This window comes from Lepidochelys kempii, chromosome 3 (assembly GCF_965140265.1).
Source record: "Lepidochelys kempii isolate rLepKem1 chromosome 3, rLepKem1.hap2, whole genome shotgun sequence".
In the NCBI taxonomy this organism is placed as follows: domain Eukaryota; kingdom Metazoa; phylum Chordata; order Testudines; family Cheloniidae; genus Lepidochelys; species Lepidochelys kempii.
Window position 1 is genome coordinate 6,681,868 of NC_133258.1, and position 22,065 is coordinate 6,703,932.

Genomic DNA, 22,065 nt, shown 5'->3' on the forward strand with positions numbered 1-22,065 from the left:
CATAGGCATTGTACGTGGGGCACAATGGGGCTCCTGTCTGTCAATTGTTGCTGTCCCATTGTTGCTGTCAGCTCCCAGGTGGTAGGAGCAGAGAGACCCTTTCACAGGTGCCCATCAGTCATTGTGGGGATTGCTGCAGGGTCCAAGCAGGCAGCTCTGAACCTTTCCCAGTCTGGGAGCCTTCCTCCTATTCAGCAATATGGGAAAGTCAGAACGGTCATAGCCCCTGACACCTGGTCTTGACCCCCAGGTTGACAACCCCTGATCTAAGAGATCTCTCTTTGCTGAGGGTGGGGGAGGCTGGAGGAATGTTGCTTGCGATGAGAATGCAGGACAGGGTCCTAAGAGTTAACCTCTGTTGCAGTCTGCTCTCCCCAGCCTGCCAGCCCACCCATGTGTTCACAGCTCCCCGGTTGTGGCTGTGTTCTCCAGAGAGCCTTCCTTTATATGTAGCCCCTCAAACACAAGTGAAAAGGTGTGTGGGGGTGGGAGCAGCAGGTCAGTGACCACAGCTGGCCCTTGGGCACCTCTGTGCGTGTAACCTCTTCTCTGCTGGGTCACTCGCTCGAGTCAGGCAGAGTAGTGCAACCTTGCTGTGTGAAAGTGGACCTGCAAAGCAGACCACAGTGCTTGCTCCAGTTCCCAGGTCTGTATCTAGGCGGCCTCATCATAGCTTGCCTCTGCTTGCCTTGTACATCTGGAGGGTCACCTCAATGTTCCCCTCTCTCTGCTGGAAGATCTTAGCAAGATCTTCGGAGGACCTGACTAGTGAGGTCCCATGTGGCTGCTGTAATCTGAGCTGCTGCCCTGCCTGCTCCCAGGGAAGAGGGATGGGGATGCTGGTTCTTAGACAAGCTTCAACTTCCACTCCCCTTCAGCTGGGAGCCACATGTAAGCTTGGGGGCTTTTAACCCCTTTATGTGCAGCTTCAAGGGAACTACAGTGACAGCAGTGGGTTGGAGTTGCCCACTCGCTGTGCTAGGGGATCCTCTGCCTTGAGGCCAGGTACAGATGAGTTTAGCACTGGTCAGAGCCCTCGTTTCCAGGCAACTCCTGGGCTAGGCCTATTCTTATCACCATGTTAATGACACCACCCCCACCATCCCACTCTGGAAGGGCTCCCGCCAGCACCAACCCAGGTTCAGCTGTAGTGGTAGGGATACTCTGTGTCTCCCGGCAGTGTAGACACAACCTCAGAGACTGCATCAAGGTGGGGGAGAGGGGAAAGGAAGAGTTTGAAGGGCCAAAAAAGATGCAAGGTGTCCAAAGGGGTTATAACTAGGAGTAATGGGGAAAAAATGGGAGGCTGCATGGCATAGGACACCTGGGTTCTATTCCCAGCTCAGCCACTGCCTTCCTGTGTGACCCTGGGCAAATTACATCCCTTCTCTCCTTCCCCTCCAACCCTCTGTCTGTTAGGTTGTGAGTTCTTCAAGGGACTGTCTTGCAATGTGTAGGTGCAATGCCTAGAGCAATGGGGCCCTGATCTAGACTCAGCTTTAATAATAAGGGAAATTTATGCTGATTACCAGTGGCTTTTGGAATAATCCCCCAAGGAAAACAATGTTGGAGCCCTTGTGTAGATGGGGCCCACCAGCTGCTACCATTTTAAACACCATGTCAACTCACCTGGCTCAGAGCAGGTCTAATTAACACAGTCCCCTACCCTCCCACCCTCACTTCAGGCCACCTTCACCCATCGCAAAGAAGTAGGGATACTGTAGGTCTGGGTTTTCCTTGATGTCATTTCTTCTTTGAGGCTCCATCCTCTGTCCGGGTGGATTTTTCAAATAACAGGAAACGTCTGGGATTTTTGCAGAGGAGATGCTGGTTCGCTTCCCGATTGGTCTGTCCCCTGCATCTGCACCTGTTTGGTCCATTGCCCAGCAGCCACAGCTGCTGGATCCCTCTTGCCCACCCAGGCCCCGGCTCCCAGCCCGGCGGGGAGGCACTGTCTGATGTCTGGCACTGCATCCTGGGCTTGCACCAGCCCCCCCACCTCCAGTTAGTACGCCCTGCTGCAGGTGTCCCCGCCCCCGGTCTCCCCTCCTGTCCCCTCCCTGCCCCTCCCGCAGTACCCTCTTTTTGGGAACCTGAGCTATAGTAACCCTACAAAGAAGCAGAAACTGGGGGGCAACAGCCCCATCATGTTGGAGACAGGGGACTTACCTCTGTGCTGTGTGATGCTCCAGAAAGGATCTAATCTCTGTGTGTTTACACTGTGCCCATCTCCAGGGTATGTTGGCACCTGTTCGGTTTTTGTGTGAAACCGGTCCTGTCAGGTCTGAAAAAAGAAAGATCTGGCTAGAGATTAAGGCTCCATTTCAGCAAAACACTTCACCAAGTTCCTGCTTGCTTTGCTGAACCAGGCCCCCTGGGAGGGCCAATAGGGCCACTGTCAAACTTCTGTTTCTCTCTGCAGACTCGGCTAGGAGACCGATCAGCCAGCAGTCCTGCAGGGAAACAACCAAAGGCTGAAACAACTGTGCAGGAAGGTAGGACAATGAGATGGTTTGCGTTGCAACAACACCAGGTATTAACTGATCACAGTTCCTGCCTGCCCTGTGCTGCAACAGTGATTTGGGTCCATTCCCAGCACCTCCTGGGTCCAGTCTGAAGTTCTAAATCTCTATGGATACATAACATAGTTCGATACATGTCACAGCAGGGGGGTCTGGGGGGGCCTTGTGGATCAGTTCCATTCCATTGGGGGAACTCACACAATGCCTGGGGTGGTTGCCCGACGCCTAGCTCATTTGGGTGCTGCCAATCCTTTGCTTTTGGGAGCATGATACGGTTTGCAAACTCTATGAATTCCTGGGCAAGGTTAATGTATTGCTGTGAGCTAATCAGCCCTGCCTGCCACACCTGTGGGTGTTAGGCCAGAGGGGTGGGGCTAAAAATGGGAAAGATGCTCAGAAGGGGGCTGGCTGGGAAGTTGCTCAGAGCAACAGACCTGTGGAGAGAGAAGCTGGGCAGGAATCCAGAGCTGACTAAATCTGATTCCTGATCAAGTCCCCCTGGAGGGGTTGTAGGCCCTGACAAGGAACCATTCGGATGTACCTGGGACCGGCTGATGAATTTTAAGATGAGCCATGTAGAGGAGACAGGAGGACAGAGAGCTAAACCCAGAGGGCAGATGGATGAATAACCCGAGGAACTGCGGACTTAAGCCAAGTTTACAGGCAAAGACTCCTTTGTTTAGTGACTTTGGTCTCTGCTACCCTGGAAGGGAATTGAGCTTGTGTAATGACTGGCTAGAAGGCTGCGCTACGTAAGCCACCAGAGCGGGCTAGAAACACAGCTGGGGAAGCTGAGGCAGGGAGCCCGCGGCACCATGTCTCACCACCAGGAGGCATCGATTCAGTCACAGGGAGTCTTTCACAAATTAAAGGAAAACCAGTCCCTAGGGCAGTGGTTCCCAAACTTGTTCCGCCGCTTGTTCAGGGAAAGCCCCTGGCGGGCCGGGCCAGTTTGTTTCCTGCCGTGTCTGCAGGTTCGGCCGATCGCGGCTCCCAGTGGCCAACAGAAGCTGCTGGAAGTGGCGTGGGCCGAGGGACGTATTGGCTGCCACTTCCAGCAGCTCCCATGGGCCTGGGAGCAGCGAACCGCGGCCAGTGGGAGCCGCGACTGGCCGAACCAGCGGACGCGGCAGGTAAACAAACCGGCCTGGCCCGCCAGGGACTTTCCCTGCACAAACAGTGGAACGAGTTTGGGAACCACTGGTCTAGTGCATTGTGATGGGTCAGTGGCTGCATACGGTGGGGCAAGCTCGTTCTGGACGCAGCCCTGCTTAAACCCTACATGGCGCTTGGGCCTACAGGGTCCCTCTGCACGGGGGCGGAATCCCATTAGCAGCACAGATCTGTGTGGTGTCCATTTTATTTTATTTCCATTTCATTGCTGCTTAAGGATGTTAACCTGCCTGTGTAGGATGATGGGCAAAGCTTGCCGTTGTTCTCCCAAGCTAAGCGGGGCTGGGACTGGTCAGTACGTGGATGAGAGGTTTCTCTTTCCCAGCAGATACAATGTGAAGTTGCCTAACCCGGCTGAAACAATCCCACACCCTGGTGTTGTTTGGATCAGTTTATTCCCGGCTGACATGAAAGCCAGATCGAATCGTTAATGGTTCACATGAGCGAGCCTTTTATCCCAAGCGCTGCCTGGCAAACAGTAATCAGGCCATCGCTAGGTATCTGCTCCACGACTCTGAGCTGGGCCAGCAGAGCGGGATTTATTGTGTGTGTGTATTGCTTGGCAAGCACTTGTCCCCTTGCCTGGCTAATCTTGTGTAATCCCTTTATAAAGGCACTATAAACATTTGGCTTCCTCGGGGGCTTTGTTTGCATTTCAGTGTAATTAGGATTTCCTCCATATGAACTTGGAAGGGGCGAGGGAGAGGGAAGGGGGAGAGACTCCTTTGATGGCAGCAATCCTCTGGCCTTTGAAGATGCTGCCTGGACCTGGCATGTGAGCGCTGCCTGTTTCTGCTGGAGCCGGGAGATGCTCCTATGAGGGAAGTGAGAAATGAGAGCCCCATGCATCCTCTCTCTAGGGTTGCCAACTTTCCAATCACACAAAACCGAACATCTTTGCCCCACCCCTTCTCTGAGGCCATGCTCCCACTCACTCCATCCCCCTTCCTCTGTCCTTCCCTCCCTCACGCTCACTCACTTGCTCGTTTTCACCAGGCTGGGGCAGGGGCTTGGGATGCGGGGGTGGGGGAGGTGATGGCTCCAGCTGGGGGTGCGGGCTCCAGGGTGGGGCCAGAAATGAGGGGTTCAGAGTGCAGGAGAGGGCTCTGGGCTGGGGCAGGGGGTTGGGGAGGGCACCTGCTGGGCGTATAGGCTCTGGAATAGGGCCAGGGATGAGGGGATTGGGGTGCAGGAGGGGGCTCTGGGCTGGGGCTGGGGGTTTCAGAATGTGGGAGGAGGATCCCGGCTGCAGCAAGGATTGGCATGTGGGAGGGAGTACGGGCTCTGGGCTGGGGGTGTGGGCTCCTGGGTGGGGCTAGAAATGAGGGGTTCAGGGTGCGGGGCTCTGGGCTGAAGTAGGGGGGTCCGGGCTGAGGTAGGGAGGTTGGGGTGCGGGAGGAGGTACAGGCTCTGGGCTGGGGGTGCGGGCTCTGGGGTAGGGACAGGGATAAGCATGTGCTCAGGAAAGGGCTGTCCGTGGCACCGGATCCCTCCCCCCCAGAGTCTGCAGGGTTGAGGCCGTGGCAGCAAGGAGAATGCCTTGCCTCAGAGGAGCAGGGAAAGCCTGGTGTGTGTCACACCCCAGCTGGCAGGGGAGGGCAGAGCCACCCAGAGCAGCAGTGCCCCCAGTCTCTCTCGTTCTACCCTAAAACACCAAGTTTCCTTGCATTGAGGCAGGTGTCCTGCGGCAACTCCCTGTGCAGCCCCTCTGTGTGCCCTGATTTGGGCCCTGCTCCTTTCTCCTGCCCTGCTCCTTTCTCCCACCCTGCTTCCCCAGCCCCAGGGCTTGCTGGGTGCCCCACAAGGGGGCACTAAACCAGCCCACGACTCATCCTTGCCCTGCCTGGCACTGGATGGACCCTCAGTGTTTTCATTTCACTTGGGCTTGTTGCTCTGCTCCCCGACGGCATGGGGACTGTTGAATCTCGCACCCACCACTGCGGTCTATAGGTGCTCAGAGTAAAGAGACACCCCCACCATTCCCAGTCTGGCCCATCTCCGCTGCTGCTCCTCTGGCAGGGCTGGGTGTTTAAGGGTCAGGCTAGCTGGGGAGCAGGGGAAGATGCCAGGCCTCCATGTATTCTTCTTTAGCAAGGAAGCACTTGGCAAATAAGTGCGTCTTCCACCATCTCCATCCCACTCCTAACGGGTTGCATTAGGGATGGAGGAGGCTGGTGCGGGAGCAGCAAGAGGGAGAGGCCAGGTCTGTGAGGCTGGGGTGACTCCAGGGAGGCTTTAAAAACAAGCCCGCTGAATATCGCTTCATAACACGGTCTCCATGCTAGTGGCCCCAGTGCACAAAGGTGCCTGGTACAAGCCAGGGGCGTCTCCGTGCTGCCTAGCATACAGATCGTCTCACTGGCAGGACTTCCTCTTCCTGGTCCTGAACGCCAGAGCAAAGCAGCTGGGAGCGAAGCGGAGGGAAAGCCCGGGAGAGGGGACTGGTGACCGACTGTAGGTCACAGTCAGTTGCCCAAATGTGCATTTTAATATTGCTTCTAAATCAAGCTCAGCCAAATGAGAGAGACGTCCCCTCCACAGGAGCACAAGAGAGGGGCTCCCTTCTCCAAACCTCTGGCAAAGTATATGGCTGCAGCAAGGGGAAACGTGCTCTCCTGTTGCTGAAACAATTGCTTCCTGCTGGTCAATAGCTGTGTCTCTAATCAGAGCACTCTGCATGTCTGCTCAGTGTCTCCTTTTCAACGTGGCCTTGTAGGCACTGGAGATAGAACAAACCCTGTTATATCATCCAGCCCATGTCCCCAGGGCCAGCATAGTGCTCTTCCCGCCAGCATAATAACACGGGTTGTTGGTCCAGTCTAGTGACCCAACCAACGGGGATCCCACCAGTTCCCATAGCCTGATACAGGATGTGTCTCTTGATATTCAGCCCATCACTCCCACTTTATAAACCCTTGTGCCACCCTTAACAATTCTTCTCCTCCCCCGGTGCTTGCAGCCTTCAGATGTTTGTTCTCGGTGGATCCTTTGTGCTTCACACAGCCAAGTGACGTGTATTTAACTCTTTTTCGCTCTCGTCGAGGTGAGTGAGAGGGGAGTTATGGATAGAACCCCTTAACAGGAGCCAGGAAACGTTTTTTCTTATTTATGGTTTCTATCATAGCAGCATTTATAGGCCCGCAGCTGAGATCAGGCCGCATTGTGCGAGGTGCTGTAGCGGCGTATCCTAAGAGGCAGTCCCTTCCCCAAAGAGCTATGGAGACAAGACAGGCAACAGCTGGGGTAAAGTTCTCTTCTGCTCTGGGTCTGTTTTGTTCTCAGGTCTGCCGCTGATGCCTGTGTAACCTAGGACAAGTCACTTAATATCTCCATGCACCACTGCCCAATTTGCAGATCACCCCTCCCACCTGTGTTGTGGGGCTCAGTGCTTCCCTTCCCTGGAAAATGCTGTAAAAGTTCAAAGTATGGGCATGAACTGCCTGGTGTGTATTTTGCCCTGCTCTCTGCCCCTGGGGAACTGCTCCCCTTGGGCCATAGGCTTTATATTGCTAGCGGAGATTTGGTAGCTCAAGAGACCTGTGCTTGTGGTTGATCAGGTCTGAGTTCTGTCCCTGCGCTAGCCATGAAGTTCCAGGAGGCCTTGGTGTGGCCTGTGACAACAGCTGAGAAGCCCTAGCTGGCAGTGGATTTGTTACAGTATTATTGATCCTTCCAGCCCCTAGCTGTCATTGCTGCTCGTCGCCAGTTTGTTTCTAACAGTCTGGTAATGCAGTGCCTGGAACTTACTGCAGCTGAGTTAATGTCACTTAACCAGGAATGTGACTGGTGCCGTGTTCTCTTCATATGGGTAACCTGCTGGCTTGTCTGGTGGGAGCTGAAAGGCCTCTGCTCCTGTAGAGCCCGCATAAGGTGACTGGGATTTATTTAACATGGATTATACTGCAAAGTAATAGCCAGACGGAGGCTGCGGTTTAGCACAACATCTGTGGAGCTTAAGCTGCATTGATTTCATGTCCGAGGCTACGGGATGGGGATAGGAGTTTCTGCGGGCAAAGGAGGATTCCCTGCCCCATCTCCTCCCTCCCCAGGCCTGACTGGTCTTTACTCTCTGTTCTGGAGAGAGAAGGACTAAAGCTCTGATTAACCCCCGTGGACTCCGGGTTGCCCAGGTCTTAAAGCAGTGAAAGGATCTGTCTAAGCAGAGAGCATGCTTTCCAGATGGAAGCGCATCACTTAAGGCCCAGCTCTGCTTCTGTTAAAGCTGTTGTGAAACTCTGGCACTGATTTCCCTGGGAACAGGCTGGGGCCTTGAGGGCACGTTGACGAGAGCCACAAGTGACTTCATTTACTTACATAATGGCTTCGGAGACTTTAAGACCAGAAAGGGACCATTATGACCTAGTTGGACCTTCTGCATAACGCAGTCCCGAGAACTCAGCCAGCCTGTACGGAGCAAATCACAGGGCTAGGTGGTGGCTCTAAACAAGAGGGTGGGTGGGTGTTCTTTGCAGGGGGAGGGTTGCGTTCTTCCGAGGGGAGCTCCCCAAAAGTTCCATGCTGAGGCAGACAGGATCTCCCCAGAAATGAGTGGCAGAGAAGTAATTGCTATGCCCTCCTATGTAGTACAGCATCTCCACCTTGGCCGTGCTGGCTGGTGCAGAAGAAGGCATGGCCATGACGCTGTCCCACCTCACTGGGAAAGCCAGCGTTGCTGCCCATGTTAGCCTCTAGCAGGAGCTCAGGATGGGCAGTGGGAGGAGACTGTCCCCAGCACAGATGTGCACATGAGGAGGAGGTTTCTTGTACCCTCTTCCTCATCCTTGCACACCCACCCAGAGCTAGGGGCTGGGGACCATGTGCATGTACAAGGCCGAGCACCACATGGGTCCTATCCTGACTGGGACCTCTGGGGACTTCTGTAGATTCACAATATGCCTTCAGCGCCCTGTGAATTGCCTGGTAGCTACTACAAAAAGTGTGTTGGCTACTGTAACATTAACCCAACACGACAGTAGTCACTATCTGCCTTTGCAACTAGCTCCCTGCTGAAGCAGATTGTGCAGTCAGCGCATGGCTTTTGCAGTACTGTAACACCTCATCCCAAAGCGCTTTTCCGTGTCCTTATACCACACAGGGCCAGTGAAGTGCAGCCACCTCTGGGGTGAATGATACACAGAAGAGGCGAGGGAGAGAGACATTTTGCCAGGAACGCCAGGGCAAATCCCTGCTCTTACGAAAAATCCTGTTGTATCTTTAACATCCACACGGAAGATGCAGGACCTACGTTTTTCAGGTCTTTGTGGAGTAGCCCTCACTGTGTACTGCATGGAACTCAGTGCATTGCTCTAAATGTCCCGGACATAAATGTTTACGACATGCTAGGAAGACAGACAGAGCTACAGTGCTATTCCCTGTGAAGTGCTCAGTCAATCCAGACAGGACTCATCGCTTCCAAGAGTCTGGGTGCTGTAGGCCTAGCACTGGGACCACCAAACCAGCCCTTTCTGGGCCTGACCCAGCACCTCGCATCTGAACACACCCAGAAGTGGGGAAAGTGCAGATCCAGATTCACACTTACCAGATCAGGCCCATCCTTACCTTGGCCAAGATGCATTTAAATGGAGCCAGCTGAGCCTCTGAACTCCTGCTTTGTGTAACTCAAGTGCGAATTGCCGATCCTGAGTCTGTTTCAGCACCTGGTATCAAGGCTGGACAGGAGGCTTGGAAATGTATCAGAGCTGCCTTTAGGCTTTGGAGCTCACATGTTGAATGACCAGGGCTCTTGAGAAAGAATCATAGAATCATAGAATATCAGGGTTGGAAGGGACCCCTGAAGGTCATCTAGTTCAACCCCCTGCTCGAAGCAGGACCAATTCCCAGTTAAATCATCCCAGCCAGGGCTTTGTCAAGCCTGACCTTAAAAACCTCTAAGGAAGGAGATTCTACCACCTCCCTAGGTAACGCATTCCAGTGTTTCACCACTCTCTTAGTGAAAAAGTTTTTCCTGATATCCAATCTAAACCTCCCCCACTGCAACTTGAGACCATTACTCCTCGTTCTGTCATCTGCTACCATTGAGAACAGTCTAGAGCCATCCTCTTTGGAACCCCCTTTCAGGTAGTTGAAAGCAGCTATCAAATCCCCCCTCATTCTTCTCTTCTGCAGGCTAAACAATCCCAGCTCCCTCAGCCTCTCCTCATAAGTCATGTGTTCTAGACCCCTAATCATTTTTGTTGCCCTTCGCTGGACTCTCTCCAATTTATCCACATCCTTCTTGAAGTGTGGGGCCCAAAACTGGACACAGTACTCCAGATGAGGCCTCACCAATGTCGAATAGAGGGGAACGATCACGTCCCTCGATCTGCTCGCTATGCCCCTACTTATACATCCCAAAATGCCATTGGCCTTCTTGGCAACAAGGGCACACTGCTGACTCATATCCAGCTTCTCGTCCACTGTCACCCCTAGGTCCTTTTCCGCAGAACTGCTGCCTAGCCATTCGGTCCCTAGTCTGTAGAGGTGCATTGGATTCTTCCATCCTAAGTGCAGGACCCTGCACTTATCCTTATTGAACCTCATCAGATTTCTTTTGGCCCAATCCTCCAAAGATCAGGGGCTAGCTGGTCATAACCCGAGGGGTGATGGAACGTAGGCTCCATGATGGCTGGCCACATGCTTGTTCTGAGCAGTTTCTTGTTTCTCTTCAACAGCCGTCCTATCTCTGGTTGTGATCTTGCAAACTAAGCAGAAACAAGCCTGGTCAGTCTTTGGATGGGAGACGTCCAGGGAAAACCCCCAGTGCTGCAGGGAGAGGTGCGGGTGGTTCTGTAGGAGCCACTTTCCTCTGTGAGTCAGCAATGAGCCAGTGCACAAGAGCAGTGTTTATGGGGATATTGTGCTGGAGTTACCGTCTTTCAGCTGAGGCCTACAGCTGACGCTTGTGGCCATTACCGATCCCATGGGGCTTTTTTGCAAGAGCAGGAGTTTTATTCTGACCCAGCATCCAGCTCAGGCAGTTTCCCTTCTGCTGGTCTAAACTTCCTCTTATATGGCTTTGTGTGGGGAAGTTTGTTTGTTACTCCCACCTGTTGCATCATGTCTGTAATTAGATTGTAAACTCTTAGGCTCAGTGATCACATCACTGTGTGTCTTCTCTGAAGTGTCTGGCATGCTGGGTGGTGTTCTTCTCTGCCCTTTGTAATGCTGATGGCACAGAAGGGATGTACCATTCCACTCCAGCAACAGCTGCCTTGCTGTGATGAGTAGAGCGATTTCTATACGCAGAGACCAAGCAGTTTGTGAAGTGCTTTGTTCAGGATGAAAGCCATTAGAGTAAACTCTGCAGGGCTATAACCTCTTCTGTGCAAGGATCTCCATGCGCTTTGCAAGCACGCATGAGTTAAGCGTTCTAACCCCCCTCTGGGTGGCGGAGTTATCCTTTCCATTGCAGGTTACATGACTTCTTTGAGGCTGTGTAACGCCGACAGATCCCAGTTGTCGACGGGCAGGATGGAACCGCGGACATCTGGAGCTTAGTGCATGAGTCTCTACAGCATGAGCTCAGAGCCGACTGGCTGTTAGCTAAGGCTGTGGAGCAGACTCATTAATTGCTCTCTAAGTGGTCTTGGTGCCACGCGAGAGGACAGAACACCACACCCAGGAGGTGTGTGTTTGTTAGTTCCATGGGCAGGGCCCAGATCCTTTGACTCTCAGAAATGTGCCTCACCAATAAGGCACCCTCTTCTCTTGGGAAGATATAATCTGGCTAATGATTATAGGTTCCCTTCTTTCAAGCCATGCCGTATTATCCTGCAGTGTGAACCGTGAGCAGATTCAGTGCTGCACCAACTTCAAAACGGATTTTCCAAAAGCTGTAAGAATGTCACTGTAAATTCACATAATCTCCTCATCTGAGCTGGAGAGCTGCGTGATTTGACAGTGCTGAGCCCAGTGCAGAGAAGGGAGCTGCAAATCTTTTTTCTGGTGGTGACCACACTACTCAGTTGTATGTCAAGGCACCTCTGCTGCCTCAGCTTTTTAACCCCCCCGCCCCCAGCCTTTTAGTACTCCCCACCACTTCCTGCCTGTGTGCTGTGAATGACTGTGTGTGGTAATGCAGTGTTGTAGCTTGTAGTCCTGTCGGTCCCAGACTATTGGAAGATAAGGTGAGGTAATATCTTTTATCAGATCAACTTCTGGTGGTGAGAGAGAGACATGCTTTTGAGCTACAAAGGGTCTATATCTACACAGTAAAGAAAAACTCGCAGCTGGTCCCTGCTAGCCAACGTGGGCTTATGGCTCTTGGGCTACAGGGGTGTTTCACTGCTGTGTAGACTTCCAGGCTTGGGATGTAGCCCAGGCTCTGGGTCCCTTCCACCCTGCAGGGTCCCAGAGTTTGGACTCTAACCCAAGCCTGGAAGTCTACTCAGCAATAAAATACTCCTCCAACCAGAGCCCTGCGAGCCCGAGTCAGCTGGCACGGGCCAGCTGTGGGTTTTTCTTTGCTGTGTAGACGTACTTGTAGCACTCTTCGCGAGATCTGGGAAGGGTGCTAAGAGTGTCACAGCTAAATCCAAGACCAAACAGCTAGTTTAGCATAAGTGGGTTTGGAGTTGTCTGTAGTGGTCAGAGTCAGGGCCGTCCCTACCCATATGCAAAGTACGCAGCTGCGTAGGGCACCAGGAAATTTGGGGCACCCTCTGCTCCAGCCCCTGCCCCACCTCTTCCCCATGGCCCCCGCCCCTGCTCCGCCCCAGCCCCGCCTCCACTCCCCTGAGGACTGCAGCAGGGGTCGGGCGCCCTGCAGGCACTGGCGGTGATAAGAGCGACCCGGTTGCAGCCTGCACTGCTCTGCCGGCTCCCAGCTGTGCCACTGGTGAGTGCTGGGGGGCAGTTTCCCCTCTGCCCCCCACTCCCAAGGCTGGGAGCCAGGGGAGCAGAGCGAAGCGGGCTGGGGCCGGGTCACTCCACTTCCCGCCGCCCCGTGAGTGCGGGGTCGGGCCTGCCCTGCCCCCAAGCCCAGGGCCGCCCAGAGGGGCGGGCAAGTGGGGCAATTTGCCCCAGACCCCAGTCCCCGCAGACAGGGTGGGGGCAATTTCGGTGGCAATTTGGCAGCGGGTCTTTCAGTCCCTCTCTTCCTCGGCAGCGGAAGGGGCCCCCAAAATTGCTTTGCCTCAGGCCCCCTGAATCCTCTGGGCGGCACTGCCTAAGCCTGCTCCCGCCTCCGCACGGAGGCCTGGGGCCAGCCCCCTCTCCCCTCCCACGGAGGCCTGCCCGCCCTCCCTCCACTCACAGGCCCAAAATGGCTAGGGATGGCCCTGGTCAGAGTGTTATAGAGGGTGAGACCTCTGGGGATGATGATCTGCCCAGGAAGTAGATGTCATGGTTAAGTTTTGCTTCCTTTTTCTTCATGTTGTGGAGTTTCCATTTCAGATGGCGAAATTTGATATCTTCTGTTGATCACTCTGTCCTCATCCCCAAAAGAAACCTGCACAACACTTTCAAAAAACAAGCCTGGGAGTTAAATTTATAACTTTGCTAGACACTGAAAATCCATAAAGACACTGCATTTGTGTCTTGTTACAACAATCTGTAACCAACTAACCCCCCTTTTTAGTCCTATGTCTTACAGGGGTGTTAACGGGCCACTTCACCTTGAATGGCCCCTTAGAATATGTGCTAACTACTTATGCTAAAAGAAAAGGAGTACTTGTGGCACCTTAGAGATTAACCAATTTATTAGAGCATAAGCTTTCGTGAGCTACAGCTCACTTCATCAGATGCATATCGTGGAAACTGCAGCAGACTTTATATATACACAGAGAATATGAACCAATACCTCCTCCCACCCCACTGTCCTGCTGGTAATAGCTTATCTAAAGTGATCATCAGGTGGGCCATTTCCAGCACAAATCCAGGTTTTCTCACCCTCCACCCCCCCACACAAATTCACTCTCCTGCTGGTGATAGCCCATCCAAAGTGACAACTCTTTACACAATGTGCATGACAATCAAGTTGGGCTATTTCCTGCACAAATCCAGGTTTTCTCACATCCCCCCCACCCCCATACACACACAAACTCACTCTCCTGCTGGTAATAGCTCATCCAAACTGACCACTCTTCAAGTTTAAATCCAAGTTAAACCAGAACATCTGGGGGGGGGGGGGGGGAGGAAAAAACAAGAGGAAACAGGCTACCTTGCATAATGACTTAGCCACTCCAAGTCTCTATTTAAGCCTAAATTAATAGTATCCAATTTGCAAATGAATTCCAATTCAGCAGTTTCTCGCTGGAGTCTGGATTTGAAGTTTTTTTGTTTTAAGATAGCGACCTTCATGTCTGTGATTGCGTGACCAGAGAGATTGAAGTGTTCTCCGACTGGTTTATGAATGTTATAATTCTTGACATCTGATTTGTGTCCATTTATTCTTTTACGTAGAGACTGTCCAGTTTGACCAATGTACATGGCAGAGGGGCATTGCTGGCACATGATGGCATATATCACACTGGTGGATATGCAGGTGAACGAGCCTCTGATAGTGTGGCTGATGTTATTAGGCCCTGTGATGGTGTCACATATATGTGGGCACATATCTATTCAGATGTTCTGGTTTAACTTGGATTTAAACTTGAAGAGTGGTCAGTTTGGATGAGCTATTACCAGCAGGAGAGTGAGTTTGTGTGTGTATGGGGGTGGGGGGGATGTGAGAAAACCTGGATTTGTGCAGGAAATAGCCCAACTTGATTGTCATGCACATTGTGTAAAGAGTTGTCACTTTGGATGGGCTATCACCAGCAGGAGAGTGAATTTGTGTGGGGGGGTGGAGGGTGAGAAAACCTGGATTTGTGCTGGAAATGGCCCACCTGATGATCACTTTAGATAAGCTATTACCAGCAGGACAGTGGGGTGGGAGGAGGTATTGGTTCATATTCTCTGTGTATATATAAAGTCTGCTGCAGTTTCCACAGTATGCATCCGATGAAGTGAGCTGTAGCTCACGAAAGCTTATGCTCTAATAAATTGGTTAGTCTCTAAGGTGCCACAAGTCCTCCTTTTCTTTTTGCGAATACAGACTAACACGGCTGTTACTCTGATACTTATGCTAAAACATCTGTGTGACTTTGTATTTAGATATGACCCCTTTTTCCTCAGACCCGAAGGAGAGCTCTGTGTAGCTCCAAAGCTGGTCTCTCTCTCACCACCGGAAGCTGGTCCAGTAAAAGATATTACCTCACCCACCTTGTCTGTTATATTTACTTGTAGTGTGAAAAGAAAAGGAGTACTTGTGGCACCTAAGAGACTAATTTGGTACGATGTCCATCTGTTTGCATTTGGCAAGGAAGATGATGTCTGTCTGTATCTGTACGAAGTTTTTCATGAAGTTGATAGATTTCCACTCCATACTTGTAGTGTAGTATTCAGTCACTAGGTGGTTCTGTGTGCTTTGTAGAGCTCTAGTCAGGGTGCGTCACTGGTAAATCAGGAAGGCAAATCTGGAACTCGAGCTGTGTGGAAGCCTGTTTGTTTGTGTCTGTAGCTAGTATCATAGAATCATAGAATATCAGGGTTGGAAGGGACCCCAGAAGGTCATCTAGTCCAACCCCCTGCTCGAAGCAGGACCAATTCCCAGTTAAATCATAATAATTTTCATAATTCATAATTCATAATTTCATAGTACTGGTTTTCTCTAATAAATGTTTCCTGTCTAAAGAGAACTGTGATTCCATCTATCATGATCCCATCAGGGGCAGGGACTCAGATTTCAGGGGAACCTGGTTTTCAACATCACTTTTTCCCCCTTTGTTTCAGAGTAGAGTGCCGTCCCATCCCTTTGCAGAACCCTGAGAATCTCTCTTGTCCCCTTATCGCACCCCATACTGCAGCTACTCCCCTTCTGCCCAAGGGGGACTGGATGAGGCTCCATTTGGAGAACGCTCGTGCTGTTTCTCAATCTCCTGAGTGATGTGAGGTGGTCCCTGTTCCCATGGGGGATGCTCAGAGATTTGGGAACAAGAGACCAGAACAGGGAGCCGAACCTGGCTCTTCAGCCTGGCTGTGCAGATCTTACCACCAGACAGTCAGGCCAGTCCCAGACTCAAACTGGAAAGCATTCAGAGAAGATCCACAGAAATGATTAAAGGACTGGAAAACCAGGCATACAGTGAGAGGCTCTAGGAGCTCAATCTTCATCTTATCAAAGAGAAGGTTAAGGGGTGACCTGATCACTGTCTGTAAGTACCTACACGGGCAACAGAAATTTTGGTACTAGCAGGCTCTTCAATCTAGCAGAGAAAGCTTTTATATAATCCAAGAACTGGAAGCTGAAGCTAGACAAATTCAGACTGGAAATAAGGCTTCCAATGTTGACCGTGAAGGTAATTAGCCTTTGGAACAATTTACCAAGGGTCCTGGTGGATGCTCCATTGCTGGACATTTTTAAATCAAGACCAGGTGTTTTTCTAAAAGAGCTGCTCTAGTTCCAACAGGAATTAATTTCAGGGAGTTCTTGGTCTTGTGTTATGCAGGAGGTCCAACTAACTGATCACCATGGTCCCTTCTGACTTTATAACCTATGAAACCCTGCCGCTTCCTCTCAGAATTTCCTGGATCATTTGCATGGTATTTTCCAACTAATATTTATATGCTTGTTCCCAATCTTGTTAGATTGCTCATGAAATCTGAAAATTCTTATGAAATGCATTTTTGTCCTCCCAGTAAACAGACAGGCAGTCGGGTAGTTTGTGAGTACTGGGCACCGTGTGCAGGTTTGTCATTGCGGAGCTAGTCTGTGTGCCCTTTGTTATTGTAGAGTTACTTATGAGCACACAGTTGGATGCATCATTTGCTATTGTAGGGTCACTTGTGAGTTGTTGGCACAGATTACTCCATAAAGCAATTGCTTTGAGTGCTGGTTTTTATTCTCTGTCTCCCTTGAGCTATACCAGGGGTGGCCAACCTGAGCCTGAGAAGGAGCCAGAATGTACCAGTGTACATTGCCAAAGAGCCACAGTAACACATCAGCAGCCCCCGTCAGCTCCCCTACCCCGCTCCCAGCGCCTCCTGCCCACCGGCAGCCGATCAGCGCCTCCCCTCCCTCCCTGCACCTCCCAGTCAGCTGTTTCATGGCATGCAGGAGGCTCTGGGAGGGAGGGGAAAGGCGCGAGGACACGGCAGGCTCAGGGGAGGGGGCGGGAAGGGTGGAGCGGGGGCAGGGCCTGTGGCAGAGCCAGGGGTCGAGCCGTGAGCACCCCCTGGCCCATTGGAAAGTTGGCGCCTGTCGCTCCAGCCCCGGAGTCGGTGCCTGGACAAGGAGCCGCATGTTAACGTCTGAAGAGCCGCATGGGGCTCCGGGGCCACAGGTTGGCCACCGCTGAGCGATACCAAAGTCCTGACTCTGTGTATGGCTTGCAGTCGCTGGCGTTGCTAGGATCAGAGAGAGCACAGAGCAGCCACAGCATAAGGAACTGATACCTTGCTGATATCTGACAAATACTGAAAGGCTTCAGCTGCCCCTGGCCTGGAGGTGAACATTACAGGACGCTTGATATTTATGCTTCTGGCTGGAACTCTTCTCAGCACCTGATCAGTATGGATGAAGGAAGACGTGCCTGAGAGCAAGGAAATAAGAATGGAGTTTGTTACCAGTGAACAGCAGCTTCTTGCATTCCCTACCCTAGGAGCAGGACCAGAGAATGAAGCAGTCCAAGGGAATAAGATTTCAGGAGAGACAGTTTGGGAAAATTAAATCTGCAACCGAAGGGAGAATTAAAATTAACCTGTGGAGAAGAAGGCAGGGGAATCTCAGCAGACACAAGACCAAATCAAACTCCACAACCTCTGAAAAGAGATGCTCGGAACAAGCAGTGGCCAATGTGGCTGCAGCAGTGTCTGGTCAAGGAAGTAATAGTCCAATACCTCGACTGTGAGTGGAAAAGGCAATCAAAGCAGGTCTGAGAGTCAATATCAAGGCGCAGGGAAAAGATATGGGCAGGAAAAAATAGAGAGGCTCTAACAGGTATATTGGGGGAAGGAAACACTGAGTGGAAATTAGGCCAGTGAATGAAATGGAGATGAGAGTTTGATGATGACTAAAATGACTGAGATATTGACTCACTTTTTAAAATATCTGACGCTGGCAATGACTAGAACAAAGCCGTTTAGAAATTTTGGAAGAAGGGTAGATCTTGTATAAACAGCTATTGATTTGGGCCAAGGCAAGGGTCTGATTGCACTGGAACAAATCGTTAGCCACCTGGGAACTCCAGCATTGTCACTAGGGCTATGTCTACACGGCACAGTTAACCTCAGTGCTCAGCACCCGAGTCAGTCTAGCCCAGGAGCGAGCGTCCCTACTGCAAAGTCCTACCTGCGTGTTCACTGGTTCTGTAGTTGCCCGGGTGTGGCTGGGGCCATAGCTCCTGGGTCTTTGTGCTGAGAAGCTTTAGGATTCTTTCCCAGTCAGTTATGTCAGTTGCAGGAGAGCTTGCCTGTCGTTCAAGGGACTTGTCGGAAGGCATTGGAGGACAGTCAGTGCTAGAGACTTTGCAGGCACCCTCATTGCAAAGGTGCTGAATGCCATCCTGAATTAAAGTGGAACTCGGGCTCTAACCTACACTGCAGCCGACTGAGCTAGCCCAAGCTTAAAGCCCCTCCGTATCCAGGCCAAAGGTTTTTCTGTGTAGACAGTAGTGGGGTTAAGACTAAAACCCTACTAAAAGCCTGGGTTAACTGTACAGTGTAGATGTACACTATACTGCGCTCCACTCTGCACTTCACCACAGTGCAAGAACTTGGATTCTCCTACTCTAAAAGCACAGATCGCCACCATTGGAGGGAAAGGAGATTCTCCGTTAGCTGTTATCAGTCTAGGGACTTTGACACGCAGTAAAGCAGTTCCATTTATGACCCACTAGAGGGCCCTGCTACACTAGCACATTCACTTCACTAGCGTGGTTCGTTATTGGTTTAGAAGAGTCTGTTCAGGAACAGTGGTGCTTCCAGCAGTCTCCTGTCAACTGTGGTTTCACAATGTCCCCTGCTCTGGGTTCTGTATTGGCCCGAAGCCATTCGACATGGGGAAGCTATTTTTAACAAAATAATAAATACATGTAACACTCCAATAAGAGAAATCAATCTGCAGACTTAAAAATTCAAAGTCCACCTGCATATCAAACAAAAGGATAGTCGAGTGTGAGTTTCTTTCCTACTTACCTGTCCACAATAATACATTATTTAGCGATGTTCACATGATGGGAAGCGTTGTGGAGCAAAGTAGAGGCAGGGCGCTTGACAAAGAGAGGCCAAAAAGTGACTAGTGGTTGCGAATGCCCAATTTGAGATGTCTCAAGCTAATTCTCAGAGAGTGGGTGCTCAGCGCTTTCCGAAAATCAGGCCTGTTCTTAAGGAACCTCAAGTTGGGCCCCTGGAATCATTAGTCACTCTTGAAAAGAGCAAATTCTGTGGCACTTCATCAAGCAAAACTCCCCAAAATCTTACAGTTGAAATAAGGGGTTCTCAGGCTTTGTAACAAAGCAGTGCTCATCTTACTAGAGATTGCCTTGTGGACACTTCGCATTCTGTTCCCCATTGCCTGCCTGTCCCATTCACAACCATCCACACCCTTCTCATTCACAATCTCATCATCTCCCTGTGGCAATTGCAACCGTTGCTCATGCAGTAGAGTGATATTAGGACACTTGTGTGTTGTGTGCTTTATTAATGCAATTTAGCTGCCGAAAATTAGGAGGAGGAGCCGGCATCAGGTGACCAGCCGGTCCTCCACACAGCACTCTGCAGACCTCAGCTGGGGGACCGCAGAGCCAACTAATAATAAATTATGAAGGGGCACCTTCCTTTTTCTGCCCATTGGTTGGCGAGGCCGCTGCCCAGGAAAGAAGCTTCAGAGGCAGGCGAGAGGAAGCTGTAAGCCCTGGGCTAGGGCAGCGGGAAGGGCAGACTTTGTGATGACAGAGCTGGATTTAGATTTCAGAACAGGCTTGGGCAGGCAGTGGCTCCGAGGGGACTTGGTCTCGCCTCTCTGCTTACTGCACTGTGCTGAGACGCTGACGGTGTGTTCCAGGCCTGGCACCCCCCCAGCTCCCTGCTTTGAAAAGCTTTGAGGGTGAGCCCTGAGGGAAGGCAGAAGAGGGGAATCTTGTGACTTCCTGGCCTCTGGTCACTGGGTTTCTTCCAGGGAGTGTGGACGTGATGGGTGAGGAATAGGCATCGGACATGCAGGGCCCAGAACAGTGGCTGCTGCTGTTCCTGATGAATCATTGTGGTTTCCCTGTGAGACGCCTCACTGAGAAGATGATAGGTTGTTTTGGGAGCTAATTAGCAGGGAGCCTGGCTAAGCGCCCCCTGGCTGGAGGGGGGTGGGGGTGGGGGTGAGGAAGAGGGAGTTATGCTGAGATGATTTCCCCAGAGGCTGCAGAACAGGAATGTAAACCCTGAGCACTAGTTAAAACTTAGGGGGGAACAAAAAGCCCAAGTGTCACTTTGGCTGTCTGTGTTGCGTGCTGGGCGGTTCAAAGTCTCTCTCCACCTGCCGCCTTGCTTGCGCAGTGCTGCGGGACTGGTGTCTTGTGGTCTGGGAGCTAGGACTTCTAAAGTTCAAATCCCATCTCAGATGCTGCGTGTGGCTGGATGCGTCTCTTAACCTCCCTGCCTGCATTTCAGGACATGCCCCAGGCTACCTCCCAGAGGTGCTGTGACTGCAGATCGGGGCGGGAAGGGGGGAGGAAGGATGGTCGATAAGGTTAAGCAGTGTAACTGCAGGATCAAAGCTCTAATACGGGCTCTTTGAGTTTGTGGGTGTGTTACGTCCCCGCCCTGTGCCTCAACTTCCCCATCTATAAAAGGGAGATGACACCTCTCTGCTCTCACAAAGGAGCTTTGAAGTTTAGCTCATTAATATCTGTGAAGAGCTTTGAGCTCCTCAGAAAGTTCAGGTTTCAGAGTGGTAGCCGTGTTAGTCTGTATCAGCAAAAACAACGAGGAGTCCTTGTGGCACCTTAGAGACCAACACATTTATTTGGGCATAAGCTCACAAAAGTTTACTCCCAAATAAATTGGAAAGTTCAGTGTATGGTTTTAGCAGCTGTTGTCTATGAAGCTTGAAGTTCCGTCTTAGAAATGGCCTCAGACATTAATCTCTGACTTTCACGAGCTATTGGCCACTAACTCCACTGTGGGGTGGAAGTGTGGAAGGGGTTGGGAAGTAAGTAGTAGGTGGGTCTGTAAGGTCGAATATCCCGTGACCTGCCATGGGCCCAGCAGACTTTTCCAGTCACAGCCCCAGCGATCGGAAGGGACAAATGCTGCTCCCTGTACAGCTGCAGCTTCTTGAACAACCAGGCCACTTGCTTTAGTCTAATCTCCCACCATGGAGGGGATCGGGAGTGCCTTCTTGCATAGCCAGGATTCAGCCCTGACCCAGGCTCTGTGCTGCTCGTGACATGCACTTGTGCATTCGGCCACGCTAAGGGGTTACAGTCGGGTCCTCCGCCTCATTACACTTGCCTCTTTTCCTGGAGGGGAGAGCCCTGCTCTTCTCCCCCCGCCTGCCTTGGTCTCAGTGACCCCTTTAGGTGGCTGAAGAGACTTCTAAAGGAAGAGAAACCTTTTTAGGGTGGTGTTGGCCCCTTTAAGCCTGGGCGGTGGTGGAATTTTGGTTCCCTGACGGTGGAGCTATTTGGTGCCTCTCTCTTGGTGCCAGTGTGGCTGGGAAGGGGGAGAGGGGAGACAGCGTGCTGCTAACAGAATTAACATATGCCCACCCAGTCAGTGACCACGGAAAACAACCAGGGCAGTTGGCAGCTCTCCCGTCAGCGGCGTGAAAGCCTGCTCTGAGAAGAAGTGACCCTGGGATCAGAAAAGCCTTTGCGGTCCAGAGAGAGCAGCGGGAGGCAGAATAACCCTCTGGTCTGTTGGGGGGGTTCAGGTCGTTGGCCCTAACCTCTGGGCTAGCGTCTGTATGCGTGTTTGTGCGTGTTGTTGGCTGGGTTAGGCGTATGGTGGTTATTTTTAGTTGCGGCTATATTTGCATTGAATTGGAGCCAGTGGAGCCTGACCCCTGCCATGTGACAGGGGGTGTTAATCTTTAGTAACCTTGCCCCATGCCAGGCAATAAAGAGCTGACTCGACTTTTACCAGTACTGCTGTGTGCCACACTCTTAGTCCACCTTCTGGGACTGGCTCCTTGGTACAAGTCTCCTGCAATAGATTGAGCAGTTAATACAGAGACAGCATAAACATGGCTGGGCCTGGGAGAGCCACAGCACTGTCTCAACCACATGGGGTTTGCTTTGCTGGAAGAAACCTTTCAGCATGTGTGGGTTGGGAAGGGTGCGGGGGAGAGTGCGTTCGTTCGTTGCTCATCGGGTCGTGCCCGGTAGCACAGGGTGGG

General features: G+C 51.8%; 1 protein-coding gene across 1 annotated transcript in view; it reads left to right on the plus strand.

Moving 5' to 3' along the window:
- Positions 1-22,065, plus strand: part of LOC140908098 (uncharacterized) — a 64,077-nt gene that overhangs the window by 27,730 nt on the left and 14,282 nt on the right. Inside the window, exon 4 of the mRNA XM_073335073.1 lies at positions 2,423-2,495. Within this exon, the coding sequence (XP_073191174.1) occupies positions 2,423-2,495 (73 nt within the window). The remainder of the gene's footprint in view (positions 1-2,422; positions 2,496-22,065) is intronic.